We start from the raw sequence: 22,390 nt of genomic DNA, 5'->3' as shown, positions 1-22,390 counted from the left end.
GAGGCGGACAGGAGCTGGTTGAATGGACATGGGGAATACAGGGAGGAGAAAAGGAATGTGCTGTTTCATTACGGGGAGAGAAGCTAGGAGTACATAGCAAGACGTGTATAACTTTTTGTATGAGCGGCTGACTTGATTTGTTAAACTTTCACTTACAGCACAATAAATAAATTAAAAAAAGAATATCAGGGGTTGACAGATTCATTAAATCAGTTCAGTAATAAGGCTGGAGGGGGCAGTCTGGACCTGAGCTGGGTGTCAGTCACTAGGATACCCACAGGGCGAGGGCTGCCCTGAAGAGCCAAGGCTGGCGGACAGCCCTGGTCTGAGCCAGAGGGGGAGGCGGTGAGGGGACACAGGCACCGGGAAGAGGGTCTGCAGACCCGGGGGTACGGGTCGGGAGTAGCCGGGAAGGGCGAGGACTAAGAGCGGCCTGGCGCTCGGAATACAAGAGATAGGTGCTGTGAGGGCTGTCAGAGGCTCCGAGTGTGGATTCTGCGCAGAGGTCCGCGACTCGGCTGCGATCACTGCGCAGAAATCGGGAGACGCCAGCGAGAGCCTGGAGAGGCGGAGGTCGGAGAAGCCGGGAGTTCCGCGCCCAGCCGGGGTAGCCGGCGGCGCTAGGACGCGGGAGGCACCGGCAGAGCGGAAGCGCCGCGGCGGGCGGCTCGCAGGCGGCCGGGGGCGGCGGCGCGCAGGTGAGGGGCAGCGCAGTACCCCGCCCGGGGTCGGGGGATCGCAGTCGGCTCCCCCGGCTGGGCGGGAGGGGAAGAGCTCCTGGGCTGCGTCGGAAAGTGGGGCTCGAGGGAGGGGCGAGCGCAGGCCCGCGGATGTCCGGAAGGCTCGCGGCCTGCGTGGAAGGGGATGGGGGCGGAGGAGGGGGACGCGGAGGAAATGGGCTGCGCGGGGGTGAGGGCCAGGGAGCGTCTAGGGGAAGCGGCCGGGACTGTAGACCCTGCACCGGGGTTCGTCTCCGATTCCGCCGCTTGACTTGCCGCCTGCCTGCAAGAGGCGCCGGGCCTGTGCCCACCAGTAAGAGATGTCTCCACTCCTGTTCCGGGACTTTGCTCCGCTGAAGCCAAACCCTTCACCTCGGCCTCCCACACTTAGCCCGGATTGAGGCCGAGGCCAGGAGTGGGGAGGGAGGGCTTTGCTGGGTACGTGAGCTCGGGTCTCCAGGCTCCAGCCTTCCACTTCCTCACTCGGCCCGCGGGGTCCCGTGACCCTCACGTGCCTCTCCGCCCTCTCGGCTCTTTGCTTTAGGAGTGGGGCTGACCTGGATCCTTCTTGTGCAGCTCTTATCAGTCACTGAGGCAGGCTAGTGCCCGGACCTCCCGGATCCCTTTTAATTGACCCCAACTGCTTGAACCGTGCTTGTTCCTGATTGCCTTCCGCAGAGGTTTTTAAGTATAGACCCTGGGAGGGTCTATAGTTTTTGTTGTGCTTTATATCCGAGTGTCTAAGGCAGCTCTGTCCAAGAGAAATATAATGCGAGCCACACGTGTGATTTGAAAAATAAAGCGAAACAAGTGAAACTAGTAACCTGTTTAACCCAATATTATCCGAAATGGATCATTTTAGCATGTAGTCAGTGTAAGAATTATGAACGAAATATTTTACATTCTAAGTCTTTGAGATTAGGTGTGTATTTTACACTTACAGTGCGTCTCAATTCAGACTAGCCCCTTTCAAGTGCTCAATAGCCACATGTAGCTAGCCAATGGCTACTGGCCTACAGGCTCAAATCCAAACTCCTTGCCATGGTATTCAGTGTTTTTCACAATCTGGCCTCTTTAATCTTTTTCCTGCTACTTCCTCAAGGATCCTTATCCTGTCATCACTCAAGAACGCTTGCCATTCCCCTAACACACCTTTGTTCAAGCTGTTCTTTCTATCTGGAATGCTCCCTCTCATCCCACCCTACCCAGGCCTGGTGGCACGGTACATATTCAGCTACCCCTACCCCGAGAATGAATGTATCACTCCTTCCTCAGGGCTTCCTTGCACTGTATTCATGGCTGAATTAGGGCACTTATAACATGGTGTTGAATTGTTTTTGAGGCTGCCTCCCTGGCTAGTATAGTGTCTTATTCATCTTTGTTGTGATGAGAGCTGGCACCTAATGATCAGTGGATGTCTGCAGAGAGAATGAGTAAATTGCTAACCAACTGTGCTCAGTAATTCCTGAAAGAATTTGCTACTTCCTCGTTTAAGAGATTCATATCTGTACTACTCCCCCCAGGCTCCCAGCAAAAACACACCTATCCCAGATGTGATAACTAACTATGAAGAATGCATCTCAGGACGTGCACAGAAGTATCTTCTACCTTTTCTCCTTTCCTAAGCTTATAGATAGGAAACTCTATGGGGCAGTTCTACTCTGTCCTCTAGGGTCGCTATGAGTCGGAATCGACTTGACGGCACTGGGTTTTTCACTGGGTTAAGCTTATAGATGGGAAAACTGAGGCACAGGACTAAGTTAGGGTAGCCAGAAAATTTTTATCTGTGTAAATACAAAGATTCACTTCTGGGAAGCTGAGAATGTCCTTCCTGGAAGGCAAGGAGGAACTCACAGCAGGATAAAATTAAAGAGCAAAATGGATCATCTCAGATGAAAAATGCTGGTCTGGGAAGGATTGTTGTTGTTGTTAGATGCCATTGATTCGGTTCCAACTCATAGCAACCCTGTGTATAACAGAACAAGACACTGTCCGGTCCTGCTCCATCCTCATGCTCATTATGCTTGAGCCCATTGTTGCAGCCACTGTGTCAGTCCATCTCATTGAAGATCTTCCTCTTTTTCTCTGACCCTCCACTTTACCAAGCATGATGTCCTTCTCCAGGGACTGTTCCCTCCTGATAACATGTCCAAAGTATGTGAGACTTAGTCTCGCCATCCTCACTTCTAAGGAGAATTCTGGCTGTACTTTTCCAAAACAGATTTGTTCGTTCTTCTGGCAGTCCGTGGTGTATTCAATATTCTTTGCCAGCACTAATTCAGAGACGTCAGTTCTTCGGTCTCATTCATTGCCCAGCTTTGGCATGCCCATAAGACAATTGAAAACACCATGGCTCAGGTCAGGCACACCTTAGTCCTTAAAGTGACATCTTTGCTTTTTAACACTTTAAAAAGGTCTTTTGCAGCAGATTTACCAAATGCAATGCATCGCCTAATTTCTTGGCTGCTGCTTCCATGGGTGTTGATTGTGGATCCAAGTAAAATGAAGTCCTCGACAACTTCAGTCTTTTCTCCGTTTATCATGATACTGCTTATTGGTCCAGTTGTGAGGCTTTTTGTTTTCTTTATGTTGAGGTGTAATCCATACTGAAGGCTGTAGCCTTTGATCTTCATCAGTAAATGCTTCAAGTCCTCTACTTTCAACAAGCAAAGTTGTGTCATCAGCATATCTCAGGTTATTAATGAGTCTTCCCCCGGTCCTGATACCCTGTTCTTCAGATTCTAAAGCTTTTCTGATTATTTGCTCAGCATACAGATTGAATAGATATGGTGAGAAGATACAACCCCAGCACACACCTGTTCTGATTTTAAACCACTCAGTATCCCCTTGTTCTGTCGCAACAACTGTTTCTTGATTTATGTACAGGTTCCTCATGAGCACAATTAAGTGTTCCAGAATTCCCAGTCTCCACGGTGTTGTCCATAATTTGTTATCATCCACACAGTCAAATGCCTTTGTGTAGTCGATAAAACACAGGTAAAACATCTTTCTGGTATTCCCTGCTTTCAGCCAGGATTCATCTGACATCAGTAATGATGTCCCTTGTTCCACGTTGTCTTCTGAATCCAGCTTGTATTTCTGGCAGTTTCCTGTCGATGGACTGCTGCAGTTGCTTTTGAATGATCTTGAGCAAAATTTTACATGCATATGATATTAATGATATTGTTCGATAATTTCCACATTCAGTTGGATCACTTTTCTTTGGAATAGGCATAAATATGGATCTCTTGCAGTCTCTTGGCCAGGTAGCTGTCTTCCAAATTTCTTGGCATAGATAAGTGAGTACTTCCAGCGCTGCATCTGTTTTTGGAAACAACTCAACTGGTATTCTGTCAATTCCTGGAGACTTTCTTTTCGCCATTGTCTTCAGTGCAGCTTGGACCACTTCCTTCGGTACCATCAGTTCTCGACCATATGTCACCTCCTGAATGACTGAATGTCGACCAGTTTTTTCTGGTACAGTGACGCTTGTATTCCTTCCCTCTTTTTTTGATGCTTTCCTGTGTTGTTCAGTATTTTGCCCTTAGAATGCTTCAGTATTGCAACTCGAGGCCTGAATTTTTTCTTCAGTTCTTTCAGCTTGAAAAATGCCAAGCATATTCATCCCTCTTGTTTTGTAACTCCAGGTCTTTGCACATGTCATTATAATACTTTACTTTGCCTTCTTGAGCCACCCTTTGAAATCTTCTGTTCAGCTTTTACTGCGTCATTTCTTCCATTCACTTCAACTATTCTATGTTCAAGAGCAAGTTTCAGAGTCGCTTCTGACATTCATTTTGGTCTTTTATTTCTTTCTTGCCTTTTTAATGACCTCTTGCTTTCTTCATGTCTGATGTGCTTGATTTCATTCCACAACTTGTCTCGTCTTCCATCTTAAATGTTCAGTGCATCAAATCTATTCTTGAAATGATCTCTAAATTCAGGTGGGATATACTCAAGGTTGTACATTGGCTTTTGTGGACTTGTTCTGATTTTCTTCACCTTCAACTTGAACTTGCATATAAGGAATTGATGGTGTGTTCTGCAGTCGGCCCCTGGCCTTGTTCTGACTAATGAATGATACTGAGCTTTTCCATTGTCTCTTTCCACGGATGTGGTCAGTTTGATTCCTCCGTATTCCATCTGGTGAGGTCCACTCATGTAGTCACTGCTTATGTTGTTGATAAAAAGTATTTGCAATGAAGGAGTCACTGGTCTTGCAAAATTCTATCATGTGATCTCTGGCATCATTTCTGTCACCAAGGCCATATTTTTCAATTACTGATCTTCTTTGTTTCCAGTTTTCACAGTCCAATCACCAGTAATTATCGATGCATCCTGATTGCATGTTCAGTCAATTTCAGATCAATTTCTTCATCTTTGGTCTTAGTGGTTGGTGTATAAATTTGAATAATAGTCGTATTAACTGGTCTTCCTTGTAGGTGTATGAATATTACCCTATCACTGACAGTGTTGTACTTCAGGATAGATCTTGAAATGTTGTTTTTGACAATGAGTGTAATGCCATTGCTCTTCAATTTGTCATTCCCAGCAGAGTAGACTGTATCATTGTCTAATTGAAAATGGCCAATGCCAGTCCATATCCACTCACTGATACCTAGGATATCAATGTTTATGCATTCCATTTCATTTTTGATTATTTCTAATTTTCCTAGATTCATACTTTGTACATTCTATATTCCTATTAATAATGGATGTTTGCAGCTGTTTCTTCTCATTTTGAGCCATGCCATATCAGCAGATGAAGGTCCCAAAAGCTTGACTCCATCCATGTCGTTAAGGTCTACTTTTCTTTGAGGAGGCAGCTCTTCCCCAGTTGTATTTTCAGTACCTTCCAACCCGAGGGGCTCACCTTCTGGCACTTTATCAGACAATGTTCTGCTGATATTCATAAGGTTTTCACTGGCTAATTTTTTTAGAAGTAGACCACCAGGTCCTTCTTCCTAGTCTCTCTTTGTTTGGAAGCTCAGCTGAAACCTGTCCACCATTGGTGACCCTGCTGGTATTTGAATGCTGGTGGCATCGCTTCCAGCATTACAGCAACATGCAAGCCACCACAGTATGACAAACTGACAGATGTGTGGGGGCTGGGAAGGGTGTGACAGAAGAAGTAGGATAGAAGAGAAGGGCTGGGGAAGCTGGTAAAGCAAAGGAATGGTCCATTGGGAATAACCACTTCTGATAGAGCAGTGCTGGTTCTCCAGAGTGAGAAAATGGAAAGAATCAGTGATTCAGAGAAGGCAAGCAACTTACCCAAGGTCACACAGCACTTTAAGCCCAAATGAGGTATCATAGGCCCTCACTGCAGTACTTCCCCGGCTCCACACGCTTCAGTTGCGACCAGGGGCCCCAGTACGGTGGCTAGGAGAACAGGTCTGGGGCACAGTGCCAGCCTGATTAATGTCTTCCTCATCACCTTCCAGCGAGGGGCTGTGATTAGGCCTATTTATAGGGGCCCCGTGCCTTAATAATCTGCCTGGCGCGTCTCTTGCCAATCAAATCAGTGCCGTCTGCAGTGTGATTGCTACTTTAGTGGCACCAGGGAGCGGAGTTAATTAAACCCAGTATAAATAGACTCTGCCCTTGCCTTGCAATTCAAAGGAGTGTTTTTCCCTTCCTATTCCCCACCCCCATATGCCCCTCCTTCCTCCTGAGCCCCCTTAGTTCTAACCTGGGTGAGCAGAGCCAGGACACTTTTCTACCCAGAGTCACCAGCCACTGTGTAGCCTATCTCAATAACAGGCCCCAAGTTCCCCAGGGGTCAAAGTGGGAAGAACCCTGGAGTCCATGTTTTCTGTGCTTTTCCAGGCTGATACCATCTGACAATTGACTCAGGGACTATCTCCGCCACTAAATCCATCCTTCTAGCAGTGGGTTTGGGTTTATCCTCCTTTATGCCCTTCACCCAGCTTTATACTCGTTCACCCAGGCTGGGGAGGCTGAAATGAGGTCATCTATGGAAAGGGGGCCTAGCAGGCACCAACACCTTCTAAGGGGTCAACAAAATTGTACCTTGTCTCAACTCCCAGTCCCTGGTCCCTCATTCATTCAATAAGCATTAAGCACCACGTTTTGTGAGCTGCTACCTCCTATCAAATGCTCTTCCCCACCCTTCACCTGCACAGGTGAACCTGTGGCAGACTGTTGAGGTGAGAGGCAGGGAGGGGCTGTACTCTCTCCTCCCCACCCTTGCCCTGGGGTGGGTGAATGGGGGACAGTCCTGATGCTCTGGTTCGAACCCACAGGCACCATGACTCCCGTGAGGACCCAGCACTCCTTGGCGGGCCAGACCTACACAGTGCCTCTCATCCAGCCGGACCTGCGGCGAGAGGAGGCCATCCAGCAAGTGGCAGATGCCCTGCAGTACCTACAGAAGGTCTCTGGAGACATCTTTAGCAGGTGGGAGCTGCCACCCACCCCCTGATCAGAGGTAGTTAGTTTTCTTTCCAGTCCCAGGAATGTATCTCTGGGAGCAGCTACTTTGGTGATTCTTGGTCCCAGGGGCCTAAGGTAGCAGCCCAGCTTGGAAACCTTTTCTCATAAGTGCCTGAGAGCTCACTCCTTACTGTCTCACTTAGCTCCCTTGGTCCCCAGTCATGGCACTGTTCTCCCAACTCATGCTCTTCCTCCCACAGGGGGAACTTATCCCTCCACTGTTCATTAGTCAACAAATTCTTTAGTCAGCAAATATTTATTGAACACTTCTGTGCACGCCGCTGTGCTAATCCCTTTAGATACATCAGTGAGGAAGACAGAGTCCCTGCTCAGCTGGAGTATATTCTTTGTGGGAGAGACAGACTTTAAACAACCAATATTATGATTAATGATTTAATTGCTATTATAAGAAGTCTTCTTTGTAGTGATTTTTACGACAGCTAATATTTTGATAACATTTACCATGTGCCCCCATTGAGTTGAGTGCTTTACATATGAACTCAATAACTTTATGAGGAAGTACTAGTGTGATGTCCATTTTCATAGGTGAGGAAACTGAGGCACAGAAAGGCCAAGAGACTTGCCCAAATGACGGAGCCAGGGTTCAAGCTCAGGTCTTGTGGGCCCAGATCCTGTGTTAGACCCCTCTCTGTAAAGTGCTGTTCTGGTGGGATCAGGGAAGGCAAGTATGAAGATAATGGCAATAATGATAAAATCTGAAGGGCAATTAGGAGTTATTGTGGATGGGTAGATCAGGAAGAACAGTGTTCTGGGAAGACAGAAGGCTGTGAGCCACCATGAGGAGGGAAGGACCTGAAAGGAAGCCAGTGTGGCTAGAGCAAGGAGATTGAGGGCCAGACTGTGCTCATGAAGCTGGTGAGGTGGGCAGGGCTTTGAGGTCGTTTTTTGCATCTCCAGCACTTACCTAGCACAGTCACTGGGCTACAGCGATTTCTCATTCATTTATATTTATTTAGCCGGAAGGAATGGTGTTTGCCATTTCCTTGCAAAGGTCCCAGGTTTGTGTTCTGTATACGGGTCTTGCCTTTCTTTGGCTGTAAGCAACCTGAGATGGGCCTTGGGTCTTCTCCTTCTGGGCACCACTGCCTTGCCTCATGCAGTGGACCTTTCATCCCACCCAGTGTGAAGTATTTGACTGCCTGACCCAGGTTACTCTGACACTCCAGGTCATCCACCACCCTTTCCCTGCTTGTATCCCAGACCTGGAATCCCCTACTCCTTTACCAGGTAATCTCTTCGATCCCCAGTTGGAAGTCTATCTCTTCCCAGAAGCCTTTCCAAACCAGTGAGGAGAGAAAGTGTGGTCATTGTCTCCAGCTGGACTTGGTATGAACACCAGGCCCTCCTGACTCTTTTGCCTTTTACCTGACCACTGAAGCACCTGTCAGCTCAAGCCCATTCAGAATGTAAATGTAACCAAGGGGCAGTGCCCTGCAGTGGTTAAGGATGTTGTCTCTGGAGCGGATTGCCTACACTCAGATCCGGCTCTCCCATTTGCGTGCTCTGCAACTTTGGTCAAGTTACTTAACCTCTCTAAACCTCAGTGTTCTCATCTGTAACACCGTAATAATGACAGTACTTTCCTCATAGGATTGTTGTAAGGGTTAAACAAATTAAAACATAGAAGGGAATTAATACATGTGAAACAGTGCCAGGGTCATAGTATGCATGCATTGTTAGCTCTTGTTATTTCCTATTGATACCGTCTTTGCTCATATGCTGCCTGTGGTAGCCATCTACCAACCGGATATCAATAGGTATAGAATGTGTTAGGTGTCCCCTCTGTGCTTATTTTTGTGCTAAACGTCCCCAGAGGACACATAAGCAAGGAGATATAGGCCTTTAAGAGCCATCAGTCCCAGATTATAGCTACCTTATGTCCAGTGCTGGAATGGATGCTGGAACCAATCGACCAGGAATCTGTGTGTTTCCTTACGGGGTTTGTGGCTGCATTCTCTAAGGGGAGGATTAGATTTTGGGCAGACTTACCTTTTCAGTCCTGGTATTTGGTGTCTTACAGGCAGTTTCATGTGCTCCTACCTATGGATGGGATGAGGCAAGGTCAGGAAGGCTGTCTCCTGGGGAGGGAAGTGGTAGGTAGGGCCCTCCAAGTGGCTGCGTGTGGCTTGTGGAGGGTAGGCTACCTCTCAGAAGCCCTGTACCTGAGCCCAGCTCTCTGCACAACTGGGTTCCAGGTCTCCCCACTAATGCCCCACTCTGTGCCCAACATCGAGCTGGATGGACTATGTACGGAAACCCTGGTAGCATAGTGGTTAAGAGCTACAGCTGCTAACCAAAAGGTCAGCAGTTCAAAGCCACCAGGCCCTCCTTGGAAACTGTATGGGGCAGTTCTACTCTGTCCTATAGGGTCGCTATGAGTCGGAATTGACTCGACAGCAGCAGGTTTGGGTTTTTGGTTTGGACCCTGTACAGGACAGCACAGATGTGTCTGATGTGGTTCCTGTCCTCAAGGTGTTTAGAGTCTAGTATGGGAAAATAGTAGGGCTGGGTTGATGCTTAGTTGCATAGCATGAACTGTGGGCTTCTGGGGATGAAAAAAAAAAGGGCGAAAAGTGAAAATTGGAGCATGTATCAGTCAGATCTCCTCAAATCAACTTAAGCCAAAGTAACCAGTCAGTCAGAGTTGAAGGGCTTAAATGATGTCATCAGGACCTGATTTTGCTTTCATACCAACCCAGCTTGCTTCTTCTGAGTTGGCCCCGTTCCCAGACAGCCCTTGCTCTGGTGGTGGCAAGGTGACAACGAGCAGTAGGGCAAGCGCTTATATACTCAGGCTCGGGTCCAGCAGGAAAGGGTGCCTTCCTCTGTGACAGTATTTCCTTTGGAAGCCACACTCACCTCATTGGCCTGGCGCAGCTTGCACATCCATCCTAGAACTCTTTGCCGGGGCTGGGGGATGTGACACACTGATTGGCTTACGCCCAGGTCGTGCGCATCACTCCTAAGCTCCCAGGCTGAGGCTGACCTGAAGGACAGGGGCTGAGCTAGGGAGAGATGAAGTCCCAGAAGGAAATGGGGCCTGCTACTTGAGTAAGAGGGACATGGATGTTAGAGAGGAAAACTACATGCCCACTCCCCATGGTCAGGGGAGGCCTCCTGGAGGGGAGGGGTCATGAATGAGGCTCTAAGGAGGCACAGGCTGTGGTTAAGTAGGTTAGGAAGGTGGGTGTGCTGGTCATCTGGTGGGGTCTAGAAATGGGGCCAGAGGTACAGACTGTGGCCTGGAGCACAGTGTGTCAGGGGCTTCCAGGGTCAGAGAGCAGGGGGAGGGGTGGCTTGAACTGGGAGCACAGACATTCTATCTGTCCCATCCATTCAGTTCCTTAACTGCAGGGTCCTCTGTGTGTCTGTGAGTTTCCCTCCCCTTCTTGGATTGTGGGGCCTGGGGAGCTCTCACTTTAGCGTCTTCATGTCTTCCACAGCACTGTGGGCCCAGCTGGGGGGAGGGAGGATGGCAGATGAGTGGTACATGGGGATAAGTAAGTTAGGGCCCCGGGGGCTCTCATCACAGCAGGCTTATGGAGCCATGGAAGGTTCTTCACCAAGGAAGCGGTGGGACAGAAGAGTTTGAGAAAGTTCATCAGGCAGTCATCACAGGGTGGACAAGAAGGGGGAGAGTGGACTTCGGGACACACGGAAGCTGTCGCTGTAGTCAGGGCATGAAAGGGATGAGGATGTGGTCCAGGAGAGGTGCAGGCAGGGAGGGCGGGCGAGAGACATTTCACAGGAAACAAGACAGGACATGTGACAGATTGGAAACAGAGGATAAAGGAGGAGGAGGAGCCAGTGATGACTGGGGGCCAGGAGTGCTGAGCCCTCTCCTCATCTGCCTGCCTGCCCCCACTCCTGCAGCAGCCGACAAGGAGGTAGGCTTTTGTGGCCGGGAAGTGACTCCAGCTTGGATTTGTCCCTGTCTTGAACATGCTTCTCCTGCTTGGAAACCTCTTAGAAAGAGACAGGTGGGCAGAGGAGAGACACTGTCTACATCCTGCCCACATCCCTCCCCTCTACAGGCCCAGCCACGGGGCCCCTGGGCCTCACTGGAGCCTGTCCTGGTTCCTACGCAGGTAGGTGAGCTCATGGAAAATCAGCATTCCAGGCTGGCCTCCTTCCTCCTGCTCTGCCGCAGCAGGCAGCCTGCTGACGAGCAGAGACCGAGAGAATGACAAGTACCTCTCAGGCTCTCTTCAAGCTCGCTCCTTCCAGCCCCTCCCTGGCTCTCTTCTGCCTAGAGATCACCCTCTGCCCCTCTACCTGCCCCTTTCACCTAGGAGAAGCCAGGCTCCGAAATTCTTGCCCAGAGATGTTACCTGCTCCACATGACTTAGAGGGTGAGGCAGGAGGGCTGGAGTGGCATAGGGAACAGGAACTGGACAAATTCTGTTTGGAAGTTTGGATGCTGTCACCTGCCACCTGCTGGTTTCCTGTCAGCCCCAGCCTAACCACTTTGCCTGAGAAGCAGGAGCCACTTTCTAGCTCCTTCCTCCTGTGGAAGGGTTAATTTTCTCTGCAAAGCTCTTTTCCTTTCCTCCTTTCCTTTCTTCTTCCTAACTCTTCCTTTCCTTCCTTTTCTGTTCCCTCCTTTTTCTCCCCCTTTCTCCCTTTTCCTCCCTTCTGTTCACATTGCCCATCCTTTGCCCTTTTCCTTGCTTCCTTTTTCCAGTATCACCCTTCTCCCGTCTTTCCCTCTCCTCTTCCTCCTCCTCTCTACTGATTGGCACTTGGTGGCCCCCAAGGTTAGGAAGCACTCAGTCAGCTGTCTGCATAATCAGCAGATCATTCTTAATTATCCCAGTGAGTGGGAAGATAAAGGTGAAGGCAGGAGCCCAGGTTCAGGGTCTGAGACAGAGGTTCAGGATGGAAGAGAGGGGAGGGGAGGGGAGGGGAGGAGGAGCAGCATTTATGGGTCAGGAGTGGGTACACCCTCCTCCCTCAGTCTCCGCAGGACTGGCAGCCCTGGAGGGGCCATGGGCCTGCCTGGCTTCATAGGAAACATTCTCATAAGGGAAGACAGGGACATCTTTGAAGATGGTAGGACAAGACCCCAAGCACTGGCCTAGCCTTCTTTATCCCCCTCCCTTTCCCACGTCAGGAGAGTGGTCCCTACGAAGCCTTCCTGAATGCCTTTCACTCCAGCCCAGCAGCTGCTTGCTGTTCCCCTGACACCTGCCTTCACCTGCTGCCTCTACCTGGAACATCCTTCTTTGGGACCACCTCTTCCATGAAACATCCCCAGCCTTTCCCATCATACATACTCAGTCACCCATGTAGAAGTTCCCACTTTCCCCTAAATGCGTGTAGCCCTTCATCCCTCCCAGTCTTACAGATGCTGGAATGGGCAGTAATGTTAATTGAGTTCAAGTGAGCTAGTACAGAAGCACTATACATACATTAACTCATTTTAACCATCACAATAATTCTATGATATAGAAGTTACTCATCCTTTTTGAGCTGAATTAAATGACTTGCCCACGGTCACATTGCTACTAAATAGACTTTAAACCTAGATCTGTAAGACGTAGTTATTTATGTTTATTTCTTATCTCCCTGAGAGACCTGAATCTCCTTGAGGGCAGCCTTCAGTACTGTGTTTTGCAAACTGAAGGCACTCAAAACTTTTGGACGGTGAGGGTTGGGGAGAAAAAAAAAAGGAGGGGAATGTTCGGAAAAGCTGTGGAGCAACCAAAAGAAAAACCAGTTGTCACCAAGTCAATATTGGCTCATGGCGACCCCACATGTGTCAGAGTAGGACCGTGCTCCACAGGGTTTTCAATGGCTGATTTTTGGAAGTAGATCTCCTGGCCTTTCTTCTGAGGCACCTCTGGGTGGACTCTGGTGGACAGCTGAGTTTGTTTGCACCACCCAGAGACTCCTGTGGAGAAACCAAAAAAAAAAAAAGCCCAAACCGTTGACGTTGAGTCGATTCTGATTCATAGTGACCCTAGTCTTGGCTATTTGTGAGGAAGGGCAGATTTTTGGTTTCTCAGAGGCTTGAGGCCCTTCCAGGAATGGACAGAGAAAGTGGGCTCTGAGCCTACCGAGTGAGCCAGTAATCCACCTCATGCTGACAGGGGCAACCTGTCTCCTGCTAGTGTCTGAGCAAACATGCTATGGGAATGTGGCTTCAGCAATGAACTGAAAACCTACCTACCCTTGAGGCAGGCCACCAAGCAAGGGGGCCTAGACCAGGTATGGCAAACAAATTGCCCTCTTGCCTCCATTTCCCCACACTCCTGGTAGACATCACATTGGGACACTCTGTGCCAACCCTACTGGCCTACCAGTCCTTCCTGACACAGCCTTCCAGCTGGTCACTGCCAGTCCTTGAGCTGACATGAGAATTGAAAACTCATTGGCATCTTTGATCTCTGTTCTCCCAGGCAGCATGGTATAACCGTAGAGATTAAACTGTCTGGAGGCTTTGTCAATAAGCATGCCATTACTTAGACTCATAGGCTCTTGGATAAGAAAACACCCCGGAAATCATGTCCTCATCCTCTGGTCCAGGCAGGAATCCCCCTTGGAGCATCCCCGACAGGTGGTCCTCCAGCTGGAATTGGATTGTTTTACAAAGCTCCACAGCTGTTTATTAGGAAGTTCTCCTGATGCAGAACTGAGGTCTTCTTCTTTGTAGCTCCACCTACAGGTCCTAATGCAGTCCTCTGGGGCAACAGGGAGTGAGTCCATTTGCTTTTCCACCTGACAGCACTTTCGATATTTTTGCTATTTGAAGGGCATTATCATGTTCTCTAAGTCATCTCATCTTTAGCAGAACATCTTTCAGGTGTTTTTGTATGACAGGAGTTTCTCACTCATCACTCTCTTTTGGATGTTTGTTAATTTGTTGCTTTTATTCAGCCATTATTTATTAATCCCCAGTTACATGCCAGGCACTGTTCTAGGTGCTAAGGATACAGGGGTGAATAAGATAGACTTCACAGTCTAGGAGGGAATTCAGAGTCTCCTTAAAATGCCCCACAGTTGAAAGCGGGCAGAGGTGTGGGTGTGATCAGTGTGTGCATGTTAGCTGTCACTTCTCTGGGGGCTGTATTGGCTCTGTTGTGCCTTCCACAGGATGGATGTTCCCTATGTGCTTATTGAAAGAAGGAAGGAGGGTAGGAGAGAGACAAGGAGCTGTGCGCCTTAAGATCTTATTTCCTTTTAAAGCTGCCGAACATGCTTTTAGCTAATACTGAGCTTCTTGTTAACGAAAACCTCCAGGTCTTTTTTCACCTGCACTGCTGCTAAAGCCACTTGGCCCCATCTTCTGTATTGGTGCACTTGACTTTGTAAACCTAAATGTTGAGCTTCACATCCATTCCTTACAAATTGAATCTTGTTGGTTACAGCCCATCCTTCTGGCCTCTGAAGGTTGCTTTGAGTCTTGATTCAGCCATAAAGACCGTTTCCTGGTCCTCCCACATTTAATATCGACTGGCACAACAGTTAATGGACTAGGCTACGAACTGAAATGTTGGTGGCTTGAACCCACCAGCCACTCCTTGGGAGAAGGATGTAGCAGTCTACTTCTGTGAAGATTTACAGCCTTGGAAACCCTATGGGGTGGTTTTACTCTGGCTCATAGGGTCACTATGAGTTGGAATCGACTCGATGGCAGTGGCTTTTTGGATTTAGTTCTGTAGTAAAGTGTTGAATGGGCTGGGCCAGGGCCCTGCCAGAGACCTTCCTGCAGCCTGAAATCCATCTGTTCTTCAGCAGTACCCTTCCAGTACTGACCTTCATCTGGCTCTGATTTTTCCTAATTGTATGCTCAGCCAACCCCCACAGCTCCATCTTGTCCACAGGATTTTGTGAAAAGCCATCAAAATCCTTGCTGACTGAAAATGCACTGTTTAAGGTATTCCTCTGATGCACCAGTCTAATGACCCTTTCAGAAGAAGAAATGCAGTGAGTTTCCAACTGTGCTGGCCCCTGGGACTTGCCGCTTCTTTCTCTAAGTGCTTACAGACCCTTTCTGTAATAATCCACACCAGAAATTTGCCAAGGATCATTGTTAAGCTTGACATTTGCAACTTGGAGAAATCAGCCCGTCTGCTTGATGTAAGAGCACAATCGCCTTTGTCCATCTCCAGTTCTGATGCCCCTCCCACTTTCCGTGTCAGCACCCCGCTGAGTACAGCAGTTATGTGATTGCTGAAGGTTGTTTCAGCACCCAGGGCCAGAATCCGGCTAGGGGGAACTTGAGGTCAATTAGAACGGCTGGCCTTCTAGTTCCCCTCTACTGGGGCTGAAGACCCTTCTCTCTGCCCAAAAAGATGGAGCACATGCCCATTGGGTGGTTCTGCTTTCTGTCGTCAGAAGGACACTGTGCCCTGTTTTTCTCCATCAGTATTGCTGCCACCCTCAGACCAGAACTCAGCTACTTTGGGTGCCTCCTTGTAACCCCAGCCCCACCACCTCATCTAACCCCTGCCCATGAAGAGCCAGGAGCAACCCAGGACAGACTTCACTAGGGGTAGAAACCCCTGGATTGTGAGGTTGGCTGATTGGGTGGGTTTTCTGGGGGCCACAACCTTATGGAGTTTGTGGGGGATTGTATAGAAAGGTTGGACCTGATTCCTGACTGTTCACTTGAACCTTTAGCGACATCTCAGAGTTCTGGCCCCAGAGGTGGGAAGCCCCTCTGTCCTCCCACCTGACCCTCCTACCTATTACACGAACTGAGCTCAAGACTTTGTCTCCTTGTTTCTTGTGCCTCTCTTGTGCACCCACCCTTGCCAGGCAAATGTTGAAATGTGTCTGCTCTGAGTGGAGGACATGCTGGCCATGGGCAGGGGTTGGTGTGCCTGGAGGTAGGGAAGCTAGAGGACGATTGGGAGGAGAAGACCCTGGCACTGAGAGAGTTCCCTTTGCAGGGGGGAAACCTAGCTGCTGCTGAGTAACGCGGAAACTCATACATAAGGCCCATGTACATTTAAACTTAAAGCATGTGGGTTATAGTCCTTCAGTAACCATAGAGACAGCTCCTACCAGGTGTCCTACCGTCCTAGGCACTGCGAATACAGAAACCAAAACCCATTGCTGTCGAGTCGATGCCAACTCATAGTGACCCTATAGGACAGAGTAGAACTGCCCCACAGGGTTTCCAAGGAGCACCTGGTGGATTTGAACTGCTGACCTTTTTGTTAGCAGCTGTAGCTCTTAACCACTATGCCACCAGGGTTTCCACTGGGAATACAGCAGGGGACAAAGCAAAGCCTTAGCCACCTTGGAGCTCTGCCACCTGGGCAGTACCAAGATCAGCTTCGACAAGCAGGTAACACTGTTTTTTAAGAGCCTTTGCCCCATGTCGTCAGGTTGTATGTGAAGGAAAAGCCAAGAAGGCCAAGAAGTTGGAAAGTGTCAGATGCGTTGTTAGATTCTGTGGTCGGGAAGGCTGTGCTGAGGAGGTGACTTAGTGAAGTGAAGGAGCAGCCCTGGGATATCAGGAGGAATAGCATTCTACTTGATGCAAAGGTCACAAAACAAGCACGCACTGGCATGTTCAGGGACTAGCCGGGCAGCTGGTGTCGCCGGAGCCCACTGATCTGGGGGAGAGTGGTAGCAGGTGAGGAACCAGATCACAGATAGCCTTGTAAACCACACTGCGGGCTGGGATATCCTCACATGCACTGTTTACCATGTGTAGGAGCAGTTCCTCATGAGCGGGTCTAGGACTTGAATTTAGGTGATGCATTTAGGTCCAGCCTTGCCTCTTATTGGCTCTGTGACAGAGGCCAGCTTTGCCTGCTTGACCTGACAGCTTGTGAGGAGTGTGTAGAATGCTTTGCAGGCTGTAAGCAGCTGTATGTGTAAATAGTTACGACTCTGTCCCTCTGCTTGGGCCGTCTTGAGGCTGTAAACTCCTGGAGGGCAGGATCCATGTCCTTCAAGTGGCATGTCGAGGCACAACCTCAGGGTCAGGGTGATGGACCCTCTCTACCAGAGCTCCAAGGAACTTAGTACCATTAGTTCCAGGACCCTTCAGGTTAGATAATCCTTGTTGAGGTCACCTGGGCAGTTACCTAGAACAGCTCCAACAAGCAGGTAACAGTGTTTTTTAAGAGCTCTTGCCCAAGCTCCTGGCTTCCCAGCCTGCCTGTAGGAGTGTGTAGGAGACTGTGAGGTTGGGGAGCGGCCCCCCAACCCCTGTGGTCTTTTCTGTGGCAGGATCTCCCAGCGGGTAGAACTGAGCCGAAGCCAGCTTCAGGCCATTGGAGAGAGGGTCTCCTTGGCCCAGGCCAAAATCGAGAAGATCAAGGGCAGCAAGAAGGCCATCAAGGTAGCCCATGTGGCCCTGTGTCCCCACAGCTGGTGGACAGTTCTAGAAACTCCATTCCCTGCCACCTCCCCATACCTCCGAGTTTGCCCAGGTGCCTGTCCTGCTGTCCAGCCCCACCTCCGGCTTTCCTCTGGCCCAGAGCTTCTTCTCCCCAGGCCCAGGCCCTCTAGGTCTTCTTGGGGCCCCTGGAGAAGTGGATCTCAGATGCATCCCCGTGTCCACAGGTGTTCTCCAGTGCTAAATACCCAGCCCCAGAGCACCTGCGGGAGTACAGCTCCATCTTCACAGGAGCCCAGGACCCCAGCCTCCAGAGACGTCCCCGGCACAGGATCCAGAGCAAGCACCGGCCCCTGGATGAGCGGGCTCTGCAGGTGTGATGGACACTCACACCCACACCCACTGTGGACAGAGATGATCATGGTGGCCCTGGCTGTTGGGGAGGAGCTGAGGGCCTACCACAGGGATTCTGTCCCCGGCGAGGATTCTGACTGGGGGGGTGGAGGTTGATTTTGTACTGAGACCCACCGTTCCTCTGTCTTTCCCCAGGAGAAGCTGAAGTACTTCCCTGTGTGTGTGAACACCAAGCCAGAGCCTGAGGATGAGGCCGAGGAGGGGCTGGGGGGTCTTCCCAGCAACATCAGCTCCGTCAGCTCCTTGCTGCTCTTCAACACCACTGAGAACCTGTATGGCCAGAAGGCGGGGTGTGGAAGGGTGGGTGGGAGGTCCAGCCTGCCTTAGTGGGGGTCTTGGGGAGGTAGAGGAAGTACAGCTGAAGCCTGGAGGCTGGGAGTCAGGAACTGGCCAGTTCGGATTGGCTTGTAAGGCCTGGGAATCCACAGTACAAACCGAGTGTGGCCTGTGATGAAGTGGAGAGAGGCATCAGGAGCATGGGCCTACTGCAGAGTATGAGGGCTATCACCTCCACCCCACCCCTGTAGGTACAAAAAATATGTCTTTCTGGACCCCCTGGCTGGAGCTGTAACAAAGACCCATGTGATGCTGGGGGCAGAGACGGAGGAGAAGCTATTTGATGCCCCTCTGTCCATAAGCAAGAGAGAGCACCTGGAGCAACAGGTAGAGATGGCTGAGGCTCGGGTGGGTAAGGAGGTATAGGTGGGTGAGGAGCCCTGCCAGCCTTACCAGGAGTCTTCTCCAGGGAAGGGCCTATTGAGCCCCTTATGCCACCCCAGCCTGGGGTATGCATGAGCCCCCTCTGACTGCCCAAGACCATACTTGGAGGCCTGTACTCCTGTGGCCCACAACTCCCATACCCCACTTAATCGTACAGGTTCTAGAGAACTACTTCTATGTGCCTGACCTGGGCCAAGTACCCGAGATCGACGTGCCGTGCTACCTGCCCGACCTGCCGGGCATCGCCGATGACCTCATGTACAGTGCCGATCTGGGCCCCGGCATTGCTCCCTCGGCCCCCGGCACCATCCCAGAACTACCCACCTTCCACACAGACCTGACCGGGCCTCTCAAGCCAGGTGAGCAGACAGCTGGAAAAGGAGTTGGGCTGGGGAACTCCCCCATGCTGCCACCTTGTTCCCTAGACACCTCAGTTCCTCACCCTTCTGTTTCAGACCTAGAAGGTGGGGTGTTAACAGCACCCCCGCCCCCTCCACCTCCACCACCACCTCCCCCAGTGCTGGTCAGCGCTCCCCCACCGCCGCCACCACCCCAGACTGTGGCCCCTCCAGGCCAGGGCGCCAGGGAGGACAATGGCAGCAGCAGCGTGTCCCCGTCAGGTAAGGGCAACACCGGGACTGGGGTTGGTGGTTGGTCTTTGAGGGCCCTGGGCTGTGCATCTCTGCCTCATTTCTGTATCCCTGAAGGATTTTATTAGGTTTGTTAAGTGGCCATAGATCCTTGATTTTCAGAGTAGTTCTAATTTCAAATATCTCAGTCTGTTGGGTTCATAAAATAGTGGTTTTCAGTGTCCGTAGACATGGAATTCCACAGAGGTACCTGCAGGGATAGAGGGAGGCTAGACACATGGGGTTCTGGGTCTCCCATTCCCACTTAAACCAATGGAAAGAAGGGGTCTACTACTTACAAAAAGTTAAACTACAGCAACAAAATCTTCACTGTTCCTGAGATTGCCACATTTCAGTTTTAATACTGTATCTCCCAGTCTATCTCCAGCACCCAGAAGTGGCAGTTATCCCTCATTGGATCATGTATTCATACACCATCAGCACGCCAATAATTCACAGGGTCCACTGGAGAGAGGGAGCAGGGAGGGCCTGGACGCATGAACCTCCTGAGCCTGGATGAAGTCGTCAGAATCCAGTCCCTTTAGTGTCGGCTCTGACAAGGCCTTCAGCCAGACTGCATCAGAGTCTTCCTCTTTCAAGAGGGAAAGCCCTTCCTCACAAGTCAGGCTCTTGAGGTGAAGTCTATGGACTCAGCAAGCTTCACCTCCAGAATCCAGGCTGGGAAAAGCCATCCTGCAGCCTAGCCCTGCCTAAGCAGCCTTCCCCACCCTCAGCTGCAGTCCAGGGAGCCCCCAAGGAAGTGGTTGACCCCTCCAGTGGCCGGGCCACACTGCTGGAGTCCATCCGCCAGGCTGGGGGCATCGGCAAGGCCAAGCTCCGCAGCGTCAAGGAGCGGAAGCTGGAGAAGAAAAAGCAGAAGGAGCAGGAGCAAGGTGAGGGGACCCTAGGCCCACTCCAGAAAGGCTCCAAGCAAAGGGGCCATCTTCTCTCCTAGCCACCGTCAGAGTCCCCAGGAGTGTCAGAAGGCGAGCACCCACCCAGCCTGCCCCATGCTTTCCGCAGCGCACTTGTCAGAAGCCAAGGTGGCTGTCCCTATTACCCAACATCCTTAACCCTCCTGCCTGGGCCATGGGTTACATCCTGGTTTTAGAGCCTGCTTAGTAGAGCTTTCCTCTCTAAACTGGTAGGGGACAGAGCCTCGGTGGCTTAAACTATGACAAAAGGCAGTTTCTGCGGCTCTGTCAAGAGTTGTCCAAAGACAGGGACCTGAGATATTTTTGGGGGAGAGAGAACCTAGAGGGTTAGCTCAGTCCTATTTCTATAAGCCTCTGGAGGCTACAGATTATGTGTGTGCTGTGAATCACAAACACCAGCATAAACATGATACCTGGGCACAAAGCAACTATGTCCTAAAAGTCATCCGTCCCGAGTTTGTATCCCTGCTCTGTGTCTGACTGGCCCTGTGTTCTCTCAGATAGCCGAACCTCTCTGGCCAGTTCCCTCATGCATACAATGGGACTGCTCGTACTTGTCCTTCTGCCTCATGAGGTGGTTGTGGGAATTTGTTACTCAAATGATTTAACCATTTTCTTATTAGTGAACTCATTGCTGGATCCACTGACAGACTGAAGCTCTGGGAGCTGGCAGTGAACATGGTGGCTTTGGAGAGGGTTGGGGTGAAGGGGCGGGATAGTGAGCAAAGACGGCAGATACGACAAGCCCTGAAGATGCCGCCCCCAGCGCAGGTTTCCCACTTGGCCCCAGCACTAGCCCCCCACCTGCCACCTCACCCATGGCTTTCCTGTTGTAGTGAGAGCCACAAGCCAGGGTGGGGACCTGATGTCGGATCTCTTTAACAAGCTGGTCATGAGGCGCAAAGGTAGGAGGTGGGAGCGGAGGCTGCCTTCCCCCGCTGGGGGTCTCGGGATATTTGCCATACATATCCTCTGCCCTTTTCCTCCTGTTTGTCTCCTGGGGGTGGGTGAACTGGTGCCCCAAACCGACCTCCGTCACTCTCAGCCTTCTCCCTTCCAGGTATCTCAGGGAAAGGACCTGGGACAGGGGCCAGTGAGGGGCCAGGAGGAGCCTTCGCCAGGATGTCAGACTCCATCCCACCACTGCCTCCCCCGCAGCAGCCACCAGGAGAGGATGAGGATGACTGGGAATCCTAGGAGGCTCAGCCATTCCTTCCTCCTTTCTGAGATGCAAACAGCCAGGTGGCTCCTGGGCCTGCGTGTTCTGTCAGCACATGCCGCCCTGGGAGGGAAGAGAACCTGGAGGACTGTCCCAGGTCTATCTGTGCCTGGACCCTCTTCCAGGAGCAGGGAGGCTGGCTTCTGTGACCAGACAGCTGAGGAGGGGGCTCGGCCTCCTTAGTCACCTCAGAGCTGGGGCTGGGGGGTGCAGTCAGTATCTGCCTGTGGCCTACTGGTGTTCCTGCTCTACCGGCCCCTTCACCAGAGTGCGCATCTCCTCCCAAAAGACACTTAGAGATACGCGGTAACATGCATCAATAAAGAAGTCCAATGTAAGAACTGAGTATAAACCAGTGGTGCGTTTTTTTAATTAAGGAACTGTACTGTGTAGAATACAAATACATCCTCGAGGCCAGCGGCTGTCCTCCTGCTCCCGCTGGTCAGCTATGGGGACAGATTACCCAAGTGGCAAAGGTCCTTTCACTAGGGTCAGGAAGAGAAGTGAGGAACAGGTTATCAGGGGCAGCTGCTGCAGACAGGAGGGAGGGATATTTTAACACAGAAAAAAAAAAGTCTCAGTGACAGCCACAGGGTCTCTAAAAATAGTCCTGCTGAGAGCCTAATGGCCCTTGGTATAATTGCTGATGTCAGGATAGGAGGTGTCTTGGAGTTTGCTCAAGTGGTTGAGAGGGAGAGAGGGTGCCAATGACTTGAAGGAGGAACTGGAGCCAAGCCAGGGAGGTAAAAATACCGTGGAGGGCTGTGGAACAGGTTAGTGAATAAGGTTGCCTAAGAAGTGAGGCCAGCAGGTGAGGGAGCCAGGGCAGAGGGCTCTTCCCAGCTCTTGATGACTGAGACAAAAGACACAAGAGAAGGAAGGCAGTTGAGATAACAAGAAGCCTACAGACACCAGGGGGACAGAAATGGGGAATGAGGTGTTCTTGGTGTAGGTAAAGGTGAAAGGTCCAGAACAGC

The 22,390-nt window shown here is 50.6% G+C and overlaps 1 protein-coding gene across 4 annotated transcripts; it reads left to right on the top strand.

Moving 5' to 3' along the window:
* Window positions 1–298: 298 nt before the first annotated feature.
* On the top strand, window positions 299–21,765 carry WASHC1 (WASH complex subunit 1). Of its 4 annotated transcripts, none has more exons than XM_064284740.1 (11): window positions 299–698; window positions 6,986–7,139; window positions 17,388–17,499; window positions 17,724–17,870; window positions 18,046–18,182; window positions 18,438–18,573; window positions 18,788–18,989; window positions 19,086–19,250; window positions 19,994–20,152; window positions 21,031–21,099; window positions 21,255–21,765. In XM_064284740.1, the coding sequence occupies exons 2-11, from the start codon at window positions 6,991–6,993 to the stop codon at window positions 21,389–21,391; spliced, it is 1,413 nt and encodes a 470-aa protein (XP_064140810.1). In that variant the 5' UTR covers window positions 299–698; window positions 6,986–6,990; the 3' UTR covers window positions 21,392–21,765. The 4 variants fall into 4 exon arrangements, with proteins under 4 accessions (XP_064140810.1, XP_064140812.1, XP_023404784.2 ...); XM_064284742.1 differs by lacking the exon at window positions 299–698 and adding an exon at window positions 928–1,032; XM_023549016.2 differs by lacking the exon at window positions 299–698 and having other exon boundaries at window positions 6,986–7,170.
* The last annotated feature ends 625 nt before the right edge of the window (window positions 21,766–22,390 follow it).

This window comes from Loxodonta africana, chromosome 4 (assembly GCF_030014295.1).
Source record: "Loxodonta africana isolate mLoxAfr1 chromosome 4, mLoxAfr1.hap2, whole genome shotgun sequence".
NCBI lineage: Eukaryota > Metazoa > Chordata > Mammalia > Proboscidea > Elephantidae > Loxodonta > Loxodonta africana.
Note: the sequence above shows the minus strand (reverse complement) of the source record. Positions and strands in the feature narration are given on the sequence as shown.

Excerpts from the sequence above, each read along its gene's own strand:
- WASHC1 (XM_064284740.1), top strand. The coding sequence starts at position 6,991 with ATGACTCCCGTGAGGACCCAGCACTCCTTGGCGGGCCAGACCTACACA. Across the intron at positions 18,990-19,085 it reads GACCGGGCCTCTCAAGCCAG|ACCTAGAAGGTGGGGTGTTA; the intron begins GTGAGCAGACAG and ends CTTCTGTTTCAG. Across the intron at positions 19,251-19,993 it reads CAGCAGCGTGTCCCCGTCAG|CTGCAGTCCAGGGAGCCCCC; the intron begins GTAAGGGCAACA and ends CCCCACCCTCAG.